We start from the raw sequence: 19784 nt of genomic DNA, 5'->3' as shown, positions 1-19784 counted from the left end.
TATATCCTTCATGCCTGGCACAGGCCTGGCTGTTGTTAGACCCCAATAAAAGAGAAAATCTATAAAAGTAGGTGTTAGGTCTCAGGCTGTCCAAATACCCAGAAATGAGTTAAAACTGGAATATAGAAAGATTTCTGGCAGTTAAAGGGAAACCAGCATTCCTTGCAAACTTGTAAAACTGGTTTCCATCTACCTGTAGTGCCTATCAGCATAGCAAAGCCCATGCTGCCTTCCAGGGTCCCTCACCATCAAAAGCGCCTGTTACACATTTCAGAGTCCACACTAGTAGCCCGTCTCCCTCCACTCACGGGCTTCCCACCTTCCAGCTACTCATTCCCCTTCTAACTCACTATTCTCTACTAGTTCCACACTTACGCTCTCTTTCTCTCTTATTTGAACTTAATCTCTTATTCCCTCCCTGTTGTATTCTCCATTTCTTGCTACCCCAATATCTCTACTATTCTCTCCCATTTCCCTAGCTCTGGCCATGTCCAGTCTGCTTTTCTCTCTCTGCTCTGGACTCTTCCCGATGCCTCTGGCCATTCTGTCTTATATCTACAATAAAAATCGTAACCATATGTCAGAAGCCAGCCTTGGCGACCCCCCACGCCTAGCTAGCCACCAGCTAGGCTAGCATCCCACCCCTCGGGTTCTGGGACCTGGCCTGAGAAGCAATTAACACCTATTCCTTCCCCCACTTCCTTAGGTTAGTGCTTGAGGTAAACACAGGAGATTCCGGATGCCCGCCCTGGCCTGAGAGCAATTAACATTCATTCCTCCCCCTACCTCCTTTTTTCTCTGCTTCCTCCTTTCTCTTTAAAAACCCCTTGTAATAATCAATAAAGTCAGACCTTGACAAAAACCCTGCTTGGTCTCCTCCTTCTTTCTCGCCCATTATTTTCAGGCTTGATCCACCTCAGACCCACGAATTACTGGAGCCCCGAGGACCGGGGCAACCATAGCATGGAGCAGTCATGTCGGCAGTTTCTTTATTGTGCCCCCTTAAATACAGTAGGCAGCTTCCAAGATGGCCCCAATGACCCTTTTCCAGGTGTGTAGTCTCTTCCTACAGTGAAGTGTCTGTATAGTGCCTCCTGAACTGAAAAAGAGTTAGTTTATGTAACCAATAAAATATCTTAGAAATGTATCTTTTAAGACTTAGCCATAAAAGCCTTTGTGATTTCTGCCCTGCTCTCTCAAAAATCACTTGCCTTGAAGAAGGCTACTGGCCTCACTGCAAGGATACACAAGCTCCCCCTGGTGTTGAGGAACTGAGTTTCTTTCTTGATAGCCAGCACTGGCTTCCCAGGTTTGTGAATTAGCCACTTTATAAAGGGGTCTTCCAGTTCTAGTCAGAAATCCAAATAATACAGGCTGCCTAGGCCTATAGCTCTCTGGTGGAAAGTTCGCCTAAAATGCAGGAGACAGACCCTGGATTCCACCTTCAAACACACGAAGGTGCAAATACTCATAGCCTAGTTGATATCTGACGGCAAGCCTCCAGAAACCATGAAATAGAACCACCCAACTCCCAAATTCACAGTCCACAACATTGTTAGGATATGATACATTTGTGATGATTAATTCCACTGTAATGTTTACAAGTGTCTTTTCCCCCAGAGTAAATTATTATGTTATAGAAAAGCCTGATCCTACTTTTCTCCTTCCCGAGTGTTGTGTGTTTGTTTCTCAATAGTGGTGACACACTTCCTGGGAGGCGCTGATGTTACCAGCTGTGAGCCACCAGAACCCCCCAGTGGCCCCATCTAGGTGATTCCAAACCAACCAGCTGGTTCCAGTTTTTGTCTTAAGCAATGCCAGGTGGGATGGAGTCCTTTTCAAATCTGCCGGGGCCCCACCAGCCTCTCCAGGAAAAAGCAGAGAGCAGAAAGCAGGCAACGGTTTATATGACATACTTTATTTCCAATCTACAACCATTAAAAACACTTTGTAAGTTTACACTGTACAGTTCTCATGTCTGAAATAAGACACAGGGCGAGGAGAGCTGGTGGACTAGACGGCTGTCCTCCTGTCACCCAATCCATCCCAGGAAGGAGCCTTTAAAGACAGAAAGGGGGATGGGGATAGTGGTAGGAAGAGGAGAAGGAAGAGTAGGAGGAGGCGGGGAGAACAGTGGAAGGGAGGGGTGGATAGTTGGCCCAAGGATGCCCTTGGTCTCTTCCCTCCTGAGGGGTCCCCCAGGGCCCACGACTGCAGGACCCTCCCCAGGAAACCGGGCTGAGCAGAAAGGGACTTCACAGTATTGGCCAGGTGGGGGAGGGGGAGTCAGGATGGGGAGGAAAGGCAGTTTCTAGCTCTTTCCCATGCGCTGGAGTTTGGAACTGGTTTTTGGCACTGTCTACGGGTCTCCCTGGGATTGGGAGGATAAGGAGGTGCAGGGTGGGAGTGCTGATGGTGAGGGGGCTTGGATTTTCTTCTCGCAACAGGTTTCTTCCCTCTGGCAATTTCGTTTCTTCCCTCTGGCAATTTCGTTTCTTCCCAGGTGGAGAAACAAAAGTTCGTTTTTTGCCTCCTGCCTTGGGAGACTCTCCCCCTTGCCTGCTGTGGCCACCTATGCAGATTTCCCAAAAACCCAAATTGGTGGGGGATGGTGAGCTGGGCAGAAGTGGAGCCAAGGAGGTAATAGGAAGGCTCTGGAGCTGTGTGTCGTATGTCTACCCCTCCCACCCCCGCATTCCAGCTTCCAAAAATAGGAGACAACACAGCGATGTTTTGTTGGGGGCAGAGGCCCTGAATCTACAAGTCTGGTGGACAGGCTGTTTTCCATTGTTCTCAGCCCAGGCCAGGCCCAGTCTTCCCAAACTGAACTGACAGCTCATCTAGGCCAAGGACCTTGTTGATGTTGCTGCTGGCAAACTTGTCTACATCAGAATTATGTGGAGGCTCTTTCAAACCCCCCAAGCTGTTGGGCCTGCCTCACAGGGCCCTGGATGGGGCTAACAATCTGCACTGCACTTCTGTCAACTTTCCTGGTGAGGTTTCTACTGGAGACACTAGTCTCCAGTAGTGCCCCCAGTTGCCTTGGCAACCTGGTACTCCTAAGGCAAGCCATGTTGGTAAGGCCCAGTTGTAGAGGTACCAAAATATCTAGATCCATGACAGGAATGATGTGGTGGTGGGTGAGCCCCCCTGTGCAAAGAAGTAAAATAAGGCACAGAGATCAATGGCAGAGCCAAGAGAAGAGCCAGGGGTGCCAGGGCCCAAATGATCCAATGGAGGCTGTAGGACCCCAAAACGCAAAGGATATTTGAAGCCCATAGGGTCATCCTGGTGCACCTGGGAGGTCCATAAAACTGGGACGCTCAAACTTGGGGTAGGTTTCCAGAGTGCTAGCTGAGGTTTCTCTTCATAGAAGTGGCATAGGTGACTTTGGGTGTAGTGTGACAAGGAATCCAGACTCTGCCTGCCTCAGTCCTTCCACAATATTCAAAGGAAACCAAAGACTCTTCCCTTAGGTCCAGGGAGCTTGTGAAGAGCAGGGAGGGGAGAACAGGGTCAATGGGTTAGAAGAAGGGAAAAGAAGGCTCCTGGAAGGTTGAGGAAGGAAAGCGGTCAGATGGTAGAGGAGCCCTGAGCAGGAGCTGTGGCCCAGTACCATGCCCTCAGTCCCTTCAATGGGTCTGTGGATTCTGCTAACTGCAAATGTTGTTGGTTCAGGAGGGTAAGGTTCTGCCAAGATGAGCTGATCTGGGGGAGGTGAAGGCTAAGGGAGAACAGACAGGATGGACAGAGAGACACAAAAACAAAGAAAAAGAGGTCAAACTTCTGCTCTTTACCCAGGCCACCGAGAGTGGGCAGGGCAGAGAATACCCAAAGGTGAACACCGGGTCCATGTCCATCACACATCCTCCCAGTGGAAGGTGATGTGACTGTTATTAGGAGAAGCAGGGAAGACAGGAGGCAGAGAGTGGGATGGGACTCGGGGTTTTCTGGGCTGGGCGTTTGCTGGGGTGAGACGAGTCTGATGAGAAGGGCTGGAAGAGACTGTGATGCATGAGAAGGGTGGAAGACACAGCGCTGCATGATGCATGGAACAAAGGGGATGCCTCTAGTGAGGAAAAAATACAAAATAAACACAAGACTGGATAATTTCAGATCTGAGAGCAAATTGTAAGACAAACTGGACATGGCACGTCCCCAATGGGGTGGGATGTTGAGTTTTTAGGGACAGGGAGAGGGTTGCCAAGATTAGGCGAAATCCATAAGAGGAAAAAGTGTATCAGAGGGCATAGGAGAGCTGAAGGCTGGTGCTATAGAAATCCCACGGCCCCAGAGAAGAAAAGCTGGTCCTAGGCTAGGACCACTTCATCTGATGGTAGAAGCCAGCTAAGAAGTGGTGGCAGGAAGAGGCGAAGCTATGGATGACAATGGATGGTGGGGGTGTGAGGTCGAGCCTACAGAGCATGCTTCACACACTCTGTATAGAACAGGATGGACAGAGAGACACAAAAACAAAGAAAAAGAGGTCAAACTTCTGCTCTTTACCCAGGCCACCGAGAGTGGGCAGGGCAGAGAATACCCAAAGGTGAACACCGGGTCCATGTCCATCACACATCCGCCCAGTGGAAGGTGATGTGACTGTTATTAGGAGAAGCAGGGAAGACAGGAGGCAGAGAGTGGGATGGGACTCGGGGTTTTCTGGGCTGGGCGGTATAGAACGTTCTGAGAGTCAGGAATCCTGGGATGTGCTGGTAGCTCCTCCCCTGCCTGGCTGTGAGGCCTTGAACAAGCCACTCCCTTATCCATGTGTAAAATATGAAGGGTGAGACCACAATGGATAAATGTTGGATTCTGCCTACATGAGTATCTGAAACAGACCAGTGCAAAAAGGAAGAAATTAGAGCAGAGGTCATTCAGCCCTGGGGCAGGGGTGGGAATTATTGTTTAGGGGTCAGTTATTATTATGAGGGGGTGCAATTTCAGTTTGGGACCAAGAAAAAGTTCTGAAGATAGTGGTGGTGACACAATATTGTGAATGTACATAAAAGACACTTAAGGTCGGGGTTGTTGCAAATGCCAGTGGAGCTAGAGACAGGAAGATCCGGAGTTCAAGTTCATCCTTGGTTGCACAGTGAGTTGGAGTCCAACTGATGATACAGGAGACATTGTCTCAAAATAAATAATTTGTAAAAAGCCTCTTAGGTATTGAAGATGTAGCTCAGTGGTAAAGTGCTTGTTTCACATGCTGAGTCTCAATTCCAGCATGTGGGCACGCACGCACACACACACACACACACACACACACACACACACACACACACACACACACACACACGAAAAGCACACTTACTTAAAAAGACTAAAGTAGCATTTTAAAATGTGAGCGGTTTGGTTCAGATTCTCTTGTGGTTTTGGTCTATTTTATTTAAGGCCAATGAGAGAAGGCACCACTGGATTTAGGTCACTGTGGGGCTCAATGCCTGTAGAATGTGGGCCAGATTTACTTCAGATTTGTATAGAACTTCAGCCTTTCTTGGAAGGTAAACAGGCAAGATGCATTTGGCCTTTCCGCAGCCACCACTTTATAACTGGGGAAACTGAGGCACAGGCTAGTAGCTATGTGATCTGGCCAAGGTCATTCGAGTTGGTGGCAGTTTATTATTTTGTAAATAGTACTGGAAAACACGAACCAGCTCCTCAGTCTTCGAAGAAAGAGCTCATGTCCCACATTAGTGTGTCTTTCAGAGTAAATGTGCTTGCTCACGCGACTGGTGGAAATGATACACAGCCAGATATGCTTCTTTTCTTACCATGGCTACCAGGAAACTCCAGAATGAAATTTAAGGCTGTGAGTGGTGGTATGTGCCTGTTAATTATTAGTTAATTAAATTTGGGAGGCAGAGGCAGGAGAATTACCACAAGTTTAAGGTCTACATAGCAATTTCCAGATCTGCCAGGGATACATAGCACCATCATGTCTAAAATAAAAAACAGACAAACAAAAAGTGTGTTTGCGTTTGGGGGGGTTTAATTTAAACTGTAATTATAGGAATTATAGTGGGTAGATTGGGGAACATTTCTTTTTTCATATTCTAGGCAAGTACTGAGATGTCCCCAGTCCTCACCCATTGATTTTCTAGTTTTCTTTGTTTTCCAATACCAGGGAAAGAACCCAGGGCCTCATACATGGTAGGCAAGCGTCTACCACTGAGCTACCCAGCACTTTCTAAAATCATTATTTTGAGGACAAGGCCTCAGAAAACTGCCCAGGGTGACCATGAACTCACTCGATAGCCCAAGCAGGCTTTGAACTTGATCCTCCTGCTTCAGCCTCTGACTGGCTGGGGTTAAAGGGCTGAGCCATCAGCCTCAACTTTCTAGCTTTGTTATTTTATGAAACACGTGACTAGGGTGGAACAGTGTTTTTGGTGCCGTTTGGAATTCCTTGGGGTAATTTATCCAAAGCAGAGTTTGGTTGAGACACCCTACCCCCAATATCTCAGCTTAGTGCTCAGGGCTCTTGTCTTGCCTCTGGGTTTGGCAGTGGCAAATTTGAGATGGCCTGGGTGTCCCAGAGAGTTTGTACAGAAAGCAGGAAAGAGTCTAATTGTAAAGTTGATAACTCCTGCTTCTAGGCTCAGGCATGAGAACTGTATCTGTTTTCTCATTTGCAGAACAAGAGAACTAAGCCCTGTGTTGTCAAAACTGTCTCTAAGAGTTGCCCTTGAGAGACCAGAGGAGGGGGAGTGGGGGGATGAGACCTCTAAACAGTGAAGTACTCTAGGGAGGCCAGTGAGGGGATGGTTGTTACTACAATAAGGTTGTTACTACAAGGGGGAGCTAGTGGACAGTTAATGGAATGGGATTCCTTCTGGGTGGGTGGGTGGGGAAGAGGAAGGCTCTGGTGGGCTCTGGGCAAGAGACAAAGCTGAGTGATGGACATAGCCATGAAAGATACAAGAGTGGCATGGTGGCGGCCAGAAGGTCAAGTCTTTTGAGAACTTAGTTTTTCACCTGGGGGCCAAGTGGTAGTTGAATATCCTTGGAGAGACCAGGAGATAGGGCCAAATTTGAGCTCCCAGAGAATAAGCCATGGTGGGATGAGTAAGTACTGGAAGGAAGGCTACAAGGCAAAGGGAAATGCGTTCTGATGCCTTCTTCAGTCAGGGGCCCCAAGGGCTCTGAATTTCATTTCAAAACCCATTACCATTGCCTCCAAGATGGTCTAACTTGGTTTAGCCCTGGGAAGAGACGAGACATAGTTTAGTTTCAATCATGTAACTCAACCTCACGCCAGCCAATTTGTGTCAACCCTGTGGGCCCAAGCCAGGCAATAAAAGACTGGAACCCCAAGGTTCCTTGGGACAGAGAGAGAGAGAGAGAGAGAGAGAGAGAGAGAGAGAGAGAGAGAGAGAGAGAAATAGAGAGAGGGAGGGAGGGAGGGGAGGAGGGAGGGAGGTGTGTGTGTGGGGAAGGAGGTAGAGGGCTGAAGGAAAAGGAGGAGGTGAACAGAAAGGATGGATTGGGAGAAAGGGCATTGCTCCTTCCCACGACCACAGGCCTCCAGGGGAGTGTCCCAGTAGGCCAGGCAGTTTTCTGCTTTGGGAATGTTACCAAGACATAAAAGGCATTTGAAGAAACAAACAAACTTAGAAATTACATTTCAAAAGAGTAGAGAGATTTACAAACCAACCCTTCCACCCCCCAAAAGGAAACAGAACCAGTTACCAAGTAAAATGCTAAAGGTCAAACCAAACCAATATTTACATGTAACATTTCAACCCAGTCAAGCCCTATGTCCAGAAGCTTCTATAGGGACAGTGACAAGAGGTCTTGCACAGTGCAAGCAAGAATTAGAAACAGGGACTGAAAACCAAGTCTTGGAGCTTGTAACACCTGCTGGGGGCCACAGGGGCCAGGTGCTGAGACATTGCTAATGCACAACGACCCAGATGGGACACGATGGTAAGGCTGAGTGGCCCCTAAGCCCTGGGGTTCAGGTCTATGGGGACTTTTCTTCAAGCCTCCCTGGCTCTCAGCAGCTCTGGGAGGTGGCAGAAGGCGTCTGGTGGCTTGTGGCCTGGTGTGGTCCCCTCAGCTGGAGATAACCTTTGAGGGGGTCTCTGACCTTTTGGAGGAGAGCAGTAGCATCCTGGAGGGACCAGGCCCACGGTACACTGGCCTGCTGACTCTGCCCATGCAAGTCATTGGGTCACGAGGCAACAGCTGGTGGGATGGACTGACCCTGATATACTGCCCATAGGGAATGGGGTCGAGGGGCTTTGGGTAACTGTTCCAGGTGTCCCTAAAAAGGAAGCCTGGAAACTGGTAGGTGGGAGTGCAGAGGCATCTCCCTAGTCCTGGAGGAAACTAGCCTCGCAGTTGGCTCTCTGCCTTTCTGGTGGGAAACTCTGCACAAAGGCCAATCCATCCTTGGATGACTCTGGATCCCCAGCCAGGAACAGGAGGTCAGCACATCATCACCTGTACAACTGAAATTGATTCATTGGCACCAGGAGGAGGCAAATGAGCTCCTTATACTGCAGTCTGAGTTACACTGGTGTGGCTCAGGCGGCTCTTGGGGATAGGAAGGACAGGCAGTAGAGCCAGGGCTAGAAGAAGAGCCATGAGTGGCTGTAAGGCTAAGAGAAGGGCTGGTGAACAGGCTGGCAGGCTACGTAGACACTCTCAGATCCATGTGCAAAGCTGCAATAGACAACATTCTACAAGTCCATCCTGTTTTCCTGCGAGTTCTACATGGGGAACATGGAGTGGTGGCTGTGCTCAGAACAGAGTTGCAGTCATCTATGTCTGACTTGTGAGAAAAGATGTTGGAGGGAGGGGAGGAGTGAAAAGGATCACGGAGGCTGGGGTTGGGGGGAGGGTGTGGAGACATCGTTCTGGCCTACACTTTGTCTGAAGCATTTACAGTCTGGCACATAGAGGCCAGGCCAAGTACCGGGTGATGAGTAAAATGTAGTGATCTGAGACTAAATGGCCAGTGGTATTGGGGGAATAAGGTACAGAGCCCCAGCTCTGCCAAGGGGCCCTTCTGACAAAACCAGGCAATCTGAGCCTGGTGCTGAGCTGCCTCAGCCACATAGGGGACTCCATGGTGTTACAAGCCCCACGTTGTCCCAGTGGCAAGAATACCTCTAATAAATTACCTTAAGGGCTTTGGGGGAGGGTAAATTAAATTATTAAAATAAAGTAAATCACCTTAAATATTTATAGTATGAAAAATTCAAATAAACAATCTAGGCAAGAAATGTTTGTAGGCCCTTGTCTTGGGCTTTGTCCTGGGTCACTGGCCTCTTGGAGCTCTCTCTGGCCTGACCTGACCAATAGAGTCTCTCCAAGGGAACATTTCTGCCCCCTACTTGCTGCAGGATTGAGGGCAGCCATCCCTGCTACCAAGAAAGAGGCCCCAGGGATCAAGGCATGGCATGGAGGCTTTTACCTCGGCATCAGGTGTTGAGATGGACCCTACCCATTTCTGGTCTCATGGAGTCTCCTAAGAAAGTTGGGCCTTCAAGTCACCTTGACAAGGCAGTCAGATCTTCTGGCCTCGAACTCTGAACCTTATACCTTACACACTCCTACCTGCCTCCAGTTCTTGCTACATGTGAGTACAGGCAGGGGGATCCAGGGCTCCAGGATTCCAAGTGTACTTGGCCCTGGCTTCTGCTCTATCATATCCCCCTTCCCTGCTCCAAGAAGGCCTAGCACCTGCATCAGCAGGGCTGGGAGGAGGAAGCAAGAGTGATGGTGACACTGCCCAGCCCAGCTCGTCCAAGAGCATCAAGCTGGACCCTAAGCAAAAACCAATCTTCTCAGTGGCTTCTCCACATGTGGTCAGTAGGGGGCAGCCCCATTCCTGGAGCCTGGCCAGAAGGGCCTCCTTTTCTGGATCCTTCTAAGAAGTGGTGTGGGTGTTGCCAGGCCCCCTTTAGGGCCCAGAGATGACTTGCAGAGCTCTTCAGGTGCTTTTGAGACCCAGTCCTGATCACCCAGGTTTGGTCTTTCTCCTGCTCTCACTGCCTTCCCCTGGAAATCAGAGGTCATCTCCCAGCAGTCAGCGGGACACCCTGCTTTACCTTGAAAAGCTCTTCTCTGGCAGTGGCACAGCTGCTGTTCCTCCTGGGCAGAGTGAGCCCAGGGTCTGGGCTGCTCCAGGTGAGAGCCTGGCGGCTCTGTGACTCACTGCGGGGCTGCCCTCTCCTCCCCACCCCAGCCGGACTCTGAAGGGTGCAGCCTGCATTTGGAAGGAGAGTGTCGGATGGTGTTGCGGGATGGCCGGACGAAGCAGGAGGCCAGCGACTGGGCACTACAGTCACAAACAGCATCCTGGGAAGAGACAAGGAGGAGGTCAGGAGCAGCCCCAGGCACTGACTGCAGCCACCCAGGAGCCAGGACTCAGTCAGGTCTCACACTGCTTCCCAGGGGCCGCAACCCTGTTCTAGACCCATTTTTATCACCTTACTCTATTAAGGTGACAATGGATCCTTATTCTCCCTCTCTCTCTCTCTCTCTTTTTTTTTTTTTTTTGTTTATCAAGACAGGGTTTCTCTGTGTAGCTTTGGAGCCTATCCTGGCACTCGCTCTGGAGACCAGGCTGGCCTTGAACTCACAGAGATCCACCTGCCTCTGCTCCTGAGTGCTGGGATTAAAGGCGTGCGCCACCAACACCTGGCCCTGGATCCTCATTCTAATAAAGTTTGGAAGGCAGAGAAGAAGGCAGACATGGTCTACAAGAGCTAGTTCCAGGACAGCCTCCAAAGCCAGAGAAACCCTGTCTCAAAAAACCAAAAAAAAAAAAAAAAAGATTCTCAACATTCTACACATTCATACACTGACCAGCACAGACTCATATTATTATTATTATTATTATTATTATTATTATTATTATTATTATTTTACTATTATTATTTGCACTTGCAAAGTATAAACACTTCTCTGCCACTGTGAATGTCTAGGTTTCTGTTGATTTGTTTTTGTTACTTATACTGTGTTTGGGCATTTTGCTTGCATGTGTGTCTGTGCAACAAGAAGGTGTCAGATATCCTGGAACTAGAGTTATACACAGCTGTGAGCTACCATGTGGGTGTTGGGAATCAAACCCAGGTCCCCTGGAAGAGCAGCCAGTGTTCTTACGGGCTGAGCATCTCTCCAGTCCCTGGATCTCTGTTTAAATGGCTCTATAGGATTCTACTGAATGGAAAGAAATATCTTCCAATTCACTCCCCTCCCCAGCACTAGAGATGAAACCCAGGGCCTTGAGCCAGCCGGGCAGGTGCTCTACCACTAGGCTACATCCTCAGCTCCAATTTGCTTTTCTGTTTGCTTTTTTGTGACAGAGTCACACTAGGTAGCTCCAGCTAGCCTTGAATTCACTATGCATCCCAGGCTGGCCTCACCTTGTGGTGTTTTTGTCTCAGCTACTCAAGTTCTGGGGCTATGGGTATGTGCTAGCCCATTTGGTAAACGCTTTCCTCCTCCCCTGGGAGCACTGGGCATTTCCCAGTCCACCTTTGCGGTATATTTAGGTAGATCCATTCTTTTCATTTGTTTGTTTGTTTTTGAGACAAGGTTCCTCTCTGTAACCCTGGCTGTAGACCAGACTGACCTCAAACTCAAAGATCTACCTGCTTCTGCCTCCCGAGTGCTGGGATTAAAGGTGTGCATCACCATGCCTGGCTCATTCATTCTCTTAAGTATTACCAGAACACAGAAATGGTCGAAAGCACTGATGTCGAACCTGATTTTCTGTTCAGTCCTGGCTCTACACTTACTAGGCAAGTGACACATCTATGAGCCTTCATCCCCTCTCTCCACAATGAAAGAATGTTGTCTTTCTCGGTATTGTGAGGGTCAGATCAAACACCACATGTAAACTATGTGGCACAGCACCTATATCAGGCTGCTCACAGGTACCTGTAACTCCATTTCCAGGGCCTGACATCCTCTGGCCTCTGCAGGCACTCTCACACACATGCAAAAACACTCAAGTGGACTCGCATACATACACCTGAATATAAAATAAATTAATCTTTTTTTGTTGTTTGTTTTTGTTTTTCAAGAGGGTTTATCTGTGTAGCTTTGTAGACCAGGCTGGCTTCGAATTCACAGAGATCTGCCTGACTCTGCCTCCCGAGTACTGGGATTAAAGGCGTGTACCACCAACGACTGGCTAAAATAAATAAATCTTAAAAAACAAACAAACAAAAAACCCAGGAGACAGGAGAGATGGCTAAGACGTTAAGAGCACTGGCTACTCTTCCAGAGGACCTGGGTTCAATTCCCAGCATCCACATAGCAGCTGACAACTGTCTGTACCTCCAGCTCCAGGGGATCTGACACCTTTATAGAGACATACATGTAGGCCAAACACATACAATAAAAATAAAGTATTAAAAAAAAGGGGGGGGGTTGGAGAGATGGCTCAGAGATTAAGAGCACTGACTGCCCTTTCAGAGGTCCTGAGTTCAAGTCCCAGCAACCACATGGTGGCTCACAACCATCCGTTATGAGATCTGGTGCCCTCTTCTGGTGTGCAGATATACATGGAAGCAGAATGATGTATGCATAATAAATAAATAAATAAATAAATAAAAAGCAGGAAGCAAGGGAGGAGAAACAGAAGGAGACAGAGTTCAAGCAAGGAAGAAGGAGATGCTGTGGAGTCCACAAGGCCCACTTTAGGGTTCCATGAGACTAAATTTCAAATAATCCCTAACACAACAAAACTGGTATCAGGAATGGGGTGTGCAGCAAAACATTCTCAGAGGACTTTGTGAAGTCTTATTAGAGTGGGGAGTGGCAGTTGATGAGTGTGTTATAACTAGTCTTTTAAGAGTGAGGGTAGCCGGGCATTAGTGGCACATTCCTTTAATCCCAGCACTCGGGAGGCAGAGGCAGGTGGATCTCTTCTGTGAGTTCGAGGCCAGCCTCGCCTACAGAGCGAGTGCCAGGATAGGCTCCAAATCTACACAGAGAAACCCTGTCTGGAAAACAACAACAACAACAAAAAAGTGAGGGTGGGAAAAGCGTTGATCTGTAACTTTTCAAAGCTTTTTTTCTGGCATTTATCCTCTTATTACAGCAATCTTAAGCTACCAAAGTGCACACAGAATGCTAACAACTGACTCTTCGCAGGCCAACAAGCCACTCTATAGGGACATCTCTCCTCCGGAGGGATGCTGCAGATTTCTGCATCATGGTGGCAAAGCCAATGGTTAAGCCATCATCACTAATCTCTGGTCATTAGGCCTGTGCTATTTCAAGTCAGGAATGTTCATGTTCATCCCTGATCAGTGTAAGAACATTTTAAGATGCTCAGATAATATCTGCCCTGAGTTTAAGAGCCAGAAGAGGGAGTGGGGACAAACCTGAGTTGGTAGAGTGCTTGCCTAGCATGCACAAAGCCCTGGATACCATCTCCAGACCATATAAACCAAGTGTCATGCACATACCTGTAATCGTAGCACACTGGAGGCAGAGGCAAGGGGATCAGAAATTCAAGGTCATCCTCAGTCACAAAGAAAGTTCAAGGCCTGTCGGGGCTACAAGAGACTCTGACTTTAAAGAATTAAAAGGCATAACAGAAAATAAAACAGAAGAGTTGGAACTTTCTAGGCTATCTCCCATCCTGACAGAAGGGCAAAATCCAGCCATACCTCACTGGAAAGGATCAAGGCTCCATCTCCATCCCGAAGGACACCATCCTTTCCGACCTGGGAGAGCATGGTGGGTCTGACCTCTTCACTACCACCTGCCTTGACTGCCTTCTTATTCAGGATCCTGGCTACACCCTCAGGTTGATGGTAGCTGGCAGGAGAGAGCGGCTCTGGTTTCTTGGAACTCTCCTCTCCTGCTGCAGTAGTGGGGCTCGGTGCCCGACCACACACATTCCGGAAGAACTCCTGCACGATGCCATACTTGTGAGGCTCGGGCTTGGTTCGGGCCTCAGACATGCCCAATTTCCAGACAGACTCAGTGCTCCCTGAGTGCTCCACCACGCTGAAGAGGCTGGACAGCCCGTCGTTTATGTTCCTCAGCACTGGGCTATCCCGTGTGGTGGTGGAACGGGCCCAGGCTGAGCCATTCTGCTTGCCTTGGTGCAGGTTCCACAGGCTGCGGTCCTTGGTGCTGTCCAGCTTGGACACTGATCGCCTCTGGAGCTTGGGTGAGCCATACTTAGGCGAGCAGCATGGCCGCTCAATTCTCGAATGGACCTTGTCCAGGGAGGAGGAGATCTGCTTGCTGCGTACTGACATAAGCGAGGAGCTGCGGGGTGACCAGCTCTTGCTGTGGAGGCTGCTGCGGGGTGGGTCAGTCTGCAGGCCCACACTGACTGTCCGGATGGTCTGGGTGCCCACACTGGCCAAACCCACTGTCTGGCTGGACGTGCTCTTTACCTTCCTCTCCAGTGAGCCAGAGCGCATGGCCTGCCGCACACAGTTGGTGATCTCCTTCATGTCATCACTCATGTTGCCTGACATTTCAAAGTCATGCAAGGCTGCAGGGAAAGCAGGTCCAGAACCTGAGGTGTTGCCCCCGGATCCTCCATCCAGGCGCTGCCGGGAGAAGTTGCAAAGCCACCGGCTATAGGAACTCTCAGCCAGCCCATCTGCCTCAGCTGACTCCTTGGGCTTGGCCGTGGTAAAGAGGAAGCCTGGTTCAATGAGGATCTTGCCTTCCTTGTCATGGACCACAGGGACACCCAGGCGCCGGGCCACTGGGGGACTGTAGTAGACTCGAATGCCCGTCTTGTCTGGAGCAGTATAGCTGCGCTGCATCTGCCTCCCCGCAGGCTCCTGGCAGGCCAGTGTACCCATGCGGTTGCAGTCCCGGGTGGACAGCCCAGGCTTTTCCTTGGCATCTTTCTCAGGCTCCACTGGCTCAGTACTCACAAAGGCAAAAGCAGGACTGTTGGGCAACTTCTTGTTCCGGCCATCTCCACCAGCAAGGTAAGGGGAACAGTCGAGCAAACTTTCAAACTCAGACATAGAGGAAACCGATTTGGTCCTGGGAAAAGTAGAGGAAGAAAATGGGATTAATGGAAAATAACATAACAAGCATGCTAGTGTACTTACCGGGATATGTATGTGGAGACCAAGCCTGTCTTGCTTATCTCTTGTGGACAATCTTGCTGATACCTCTTCAAACCCTCTCTCCACACCACCTATATTCTCAAGAGGCATGAACACTGCCACCACATTTAACCTCTCGACAATGGAAGCCAGAAACAGCCCCCCTGAAGGCAGCCCTTAGCACACAATGGATGGGATCTAGAGTGAGAGTACCTGGCCTCCTCACACTTTAGCTGGGGTAGCTCTGGTTGATGGGTTTGGTCTCTGCTGGGCCCCAGGTTTCTCAGTACTCTCAAGCTCCAGCTGCCCACTGACTAATCTGGCAGTACCCCAGATGCTCCATCAATCATTTGAAATTTCCTTGACCCTGTGCCTTCATTTCCTGTCTTACATCCAGGTAAGGCTTGCTTCTAGGGAGTCCTCTACGGCACATGACTGGTCACTAGGCAGCTCTGGGCAGCTCCAATTATCCCACTACAGACATGGAGTTACTCAAGGCCTCAGTGCTAGAAATGGCAGAGACAGAATTGAAGCCTGGCCTTCTTGCCCCAGTAATCCCCCCCTCCCACATACTCTAGAATGTTCTGTATTGCCTGTCACTTCTTTCATGGAGGGTCTTAATGGTTGAGTCACTATCCTTGGGTGTCCCCTTGGCCACAGCACGGAGCTGGGCCCAATGGACACTGCCCAACAACCCCAGTCATGTATATCTACCATGACTCAAACTCCAGGGAGGAAAAGATAACCCTTAAAGGGGCCCAAGAGCTTCTTTGCCAGCAAGTGCAGCTGAGGCCCTAGTTTTCCACCCAGAATTCCACCCAGAATCAACATTAAACTGCACACTGTGATCCTCATGACCCCAAGCTTTCCAGTGCCCAAATGACCGGGGCTCCAGAGGAAAAACATCTGGTGGCTCTCCCAACTCCCGGGGGGACGAGAGTGGACACACGGGGCAGTGGAGTGAAGACAGTCAAAGCCAAGGGTCTATTGGGGAGGCAGAGCTGGAGGGCATAGGGGTCAGCACCTCTTTAAGCCGGTTCCCCCAAGCTCAGCTTCAGAAACACCCTCCTTGTCGTGGGTCTTCTCACTCCGTGTCTGTCAACGGAAGAGACAAGAAGAGTCAGATCTGGTGACCAGTGTGTGAAAGGAAGGTGACAGCAGACAGTGTGGGAGCTGAGCCCAGGCCTCCACATGTGAGTTCTCTCTCTTCTGAGGAGTAAGATGCGCTCAGCCAGGGGGCCTTTTAGATGTGACCCAGGCTCAGGTACCTGGAGTGCAAAGAGGGACTGTTTGAGACCTAGAACTTACTTCATGACTGTTGCTATGGTTGATGATAATGACCCACACTGGGTCCTTAGGGCCTATGACTTACCAGAATTTCATTACTAGCTCTGTGAGGCCCCACAAATCCTCCAAGTGTCAGTTCCCCAGAATAGGCATTTGCCTCCTGTAGCCCCATTTCCTGAGTAGTATGCCGCCATGAGGAGGGAATGGCGATGTGAAGAGCTTGTACATAACCTTTGTTACTCAGCTCTGTGTTCTATGGGTAATGACCCTGGACCTATGTGCAAACTCCTCCAGTGTGACCCTACTGACCCCATTCAGGACTACGCCAGGGCAATGAGACAGCTGGGGCTAAGAGATGGAAGGACTCACCTAAGATCACACAGCCATTTAGAAGGCCTGCTTTCTGTTGATGTACAACTGAAGCGGCCTGGGGTTTCCCCCAGGTATGGTCAGACAGCCCCAGCAGAGGACCCTTCCCAAGCCCCAATCCATGGGCAAGAGTCATGGGGTAGTGACCCTGGGGCTAATAAACCCAGGGTGTGAGGAAGGTATGGCTTTTGGGACAGGGTTAGCATCCTTCTGCTAACATTTCCCACAAGTAAGAAATCTTCTAGTATAGTAGGGAGCCAATAGAACATGGGTAGCAGGGATGCACCTCACCTCTTTCCAGCTGTTGTCCTGCTTTTCCAGGTCTGAGTGCTTCAGGACCCAGGGTTCGGCAGCCTTCTGCAGCTGAGAAAGGCAAAAGGTATGTGCTGGTGGGCAGGGCTACTCCGAGCAGGGCCACTCTTAACTCCATATGACCCACAGCATGGGCCCAGCATTAGCTTCTCACTGGGTAGCAGATCTGAGCCCCCACAGGTGGGTTTGGAACACAGTAATACAAGCAGCTTCCTGACATAGAGGCATCTTCCTGATACAGAGTTAACAGTTGTTACTGCTACGTTAACCTATAGTATTGTTCATAGAACAGCTAGGCAGAAAAGCAATAGCTATTTCACATAGCGGACCATGCTGCCATCAATGGTAGCCATCTGTAACAACAGTCCAGCACTACTTCCTGCTGAGTCCTGAGGAGACCTCTGGAGCACCATCATTTCCAGGGAGTCCATTTGCATGTGCATATCAGTTCGTCTTATCGTCATAGCAACCTCAGGAGTAGGTGTGACTATGATTATTTCCATGTAGCAGGTGAGAGCATAAAGATAATGAAAGGAAGAAACTGGCCCACATGTGGGCAGCTGCACCAGCAGCTGGGGTTACAAGAACTGCACCATCACCTTGCTTGAATTCCTCCAATGCTTTACAACTGACTCTCTCATGGGGTGACTCCTCGTCTTAGTCCCCTAGGGTTTTCCCAGTGTTAGTAAGGCTTATGTCCCCCAGACCTTGCAGTTCTGAAAAAGCAAGAAGGTTCTGCCTAGGACTGCATCAAGGGTAAAGTGGAAGTCCTTCGCAAAGCCAGGATGGGCTGGTCACCTGCTTTCACTTGAACCCATCTCTCAAACTTAGGAACCCAATTAAGAGAAATAAAATAGTGTGAGGGCAACCAAGGTCACCTCACCACTAATGAACAGAAATCACAGATGAAGATGGTAAACCAAGGCCCAGGCAGGGGGACTGAGGAGCAATGTGCCATTCCTATAGCTAGCTCTTTTATCCCTATGACTACCCTGAGAGATGAGAAGGTGGAACAGCCATCCTCCTTGTGTAGACAAAGCCCTGAGACCAGAGGTGACTTGACTAGGGCTGGGTCTTCTGAACAAGGGCCCCTTTGTGGTCTGAAGGAAAATGGCCCCCACAGGCTAATTGGGAGTGGTACTGTTAGGAGGTTTGGCCTTGTTTGAGCAGATGTGGCCTTATTGGAGAAAGTGTGTCACTGGGGGTGGGTTTTAAGGTTTCAAATGCTCAAGCCAGGCCAACTGTCACTCTCTCTTCCGGCTGCCTTTGGATCAGGATATAGAACTCTCGGCTGCTTCTCCAGAACCATGTCTGCCTGTGAGCTACCATGCTTCCCACCATGACGATAACTGACTGAACCTGTAAGCCGGTCCCAATTAAATGTTTCCCTTTATAAGAGTTGCAGTGGTTATGGTGTCACTTTACAGCAATAGAGCACTGACTAAGACCCTTCCTGCGGCTCTGCAGGCTGTTTGACAAGGCTGCTTTCACTGAATGTGGGGGCTGACACCTGGAATCCTAGCTCTGGAGAGGTTGAGGAAGGAGAGCTGGGAATTCCAGGCTCATCTGGGACAACTAAGTGAGATACAGAGAGACTCAGTCTCAAATAAAACAAAAAAGGGAGGAAAGGAGGAAAGAGGAAGAAATAAGAGAAAGAGGGTACAGCTTTGGGTGTCCTGGTTTGAACCGAGGGAAGCAGGAGACCAGATCTAGGAAGCCATCAAATTCCACACATGGTCCCTACTGGGAAACCAAGTGCAAGACCCAGCCAGAAGGTCCCAGCTGCATATTTGCTGATACCCCATTAACCATGGCATGGATTGGATTTAATGATTTCCACATCATTAAAAAATAATGTAACAAAAAGGAATCATTCCATAGATAGGAAGTGGCCAGATGGTGCAAAAGTGTGCTCTGATCAGTGGCCCACATCACAGGGGATGTGTTAGTTTGTGGGTGTACCAGCTTGAACTTGCCACACAGACACCAAGGAAATGTGACCCTCAGAGGTGCAATGTTTCTGTAGCCAGTGAGTGTGACCCTGGAGAAAACCTAGTCCCTTGCAAGAGGTCAGCTCAGGCCAGATGTTAGGGATGGAGAGATGGCTCAGCTGTTACAGCACTTGCTGCTTTCCTAGAGCACTCAGGATCAGTTCCTAGCACCCACATGGCAGTTCACAACCATCTGCAACTCCAGTTCCAAGAAATGCAACACCCTCTTCTGGACCAAGGGCATCAGGCATGTACACGGTGCATACACATAAATGCAAGCAAACCACTCATGCACATTTAAAAAAAGAAAATTACCAGATGTGAGGCTTTTGCCATGTTTCTGACCTGTCAGAAACAGGACATTTTGGGTCATTTTGCTTTCCAGGGTTGAGAGGGTTAGAAATTGCATTCTGAGAAGACGTACAAAGAAGGTAGCTCACTCAGGTGAGTCCAAAGAGTGGGGAGTCATGGAAACTGGCAAGGAAAAAGCAAAGCAGGTCTGCATGCTGCTCTGCCTATGGTGGCTGCTGGGGAGGGGGCACATGAATGGGAATGGATGACAACAGGAAAACCCCTCTGAGGCCAGCCAGCTTTTCACCTGATATACACTCGAGTGCCCTTGAATGCAGCATTGTGATACTGCACATGCTACTGTCTGCCTGTTTGGTTTGTTTGAGACGGTTCCTTGTAAACCAGGATGGCTCCAAACTCACTAGGTAGCCAGGATAATGACTATGAACCCTAATTCTCCTGCCTTTACCTCTGAGCAGAG

The 19784-nt window shown here is 49.4% G+C and overlaps 1 protein-coding gene across 5 annotated transcripts in view; it reads right to left on the bottom strand.

Annotated features, from left to right (window-relative positions):
• Positions 1 to 1897: 1897 nt before the first annotated feature.
• Soga1 (suppressor of glucose, autophagy associated 1) overlaps positions 1898 to 19784 on the bottom strand; it is a 69078-nt gene continuing 51191 nt past the window's right edge. For all 5 annotated transcript variants that reach the window (XM_027421282.2, XM_027421283.2, XM_027421284.2 and 2 more), the window contains 4 exons: positions 17001 to 17072; positions 16078 to 16148; positions 13638 to 14988; positions 1898 to 10308 (listed from right to left, as the gene is read on the bottom strand). In XM_027421282.2, the coding sequence (XP_027277083.1) occupies positions 10162 to 10308; positions 13638 to 14988; positions 16078 to 16148; positions 17001 to 17072 (1641 nt within the window). In that variant the 3' untranslated portion in view covers positions 1898 to 10161. The remainder of the gene's footprint in view (positions 10309 to 13637; positions 14989 to 16077; positions 16149 to 17000; positions 17073 to 19784) is intronic.

Source organism: Cricetulus griseus, chromosome 6 (assembly GCF_003668045.3).
Source record: "Cricetulus griseus strain 17A/GY chromosome 6, alternate assembly CriGri-PICRH-1.0, whole genome shotgun sequence".
Classification (NCBI taxonomy): Eukaryota; Metazoa; Chordata; class Mammalia; order Rodentia; family Cricetidae; genus Cricetulus; species Cricetulus griseus.
Note: the sequence above shows the minus strand (reverse complement) of the source record. Positions and strands in the feature narration are given on the sequence as shown.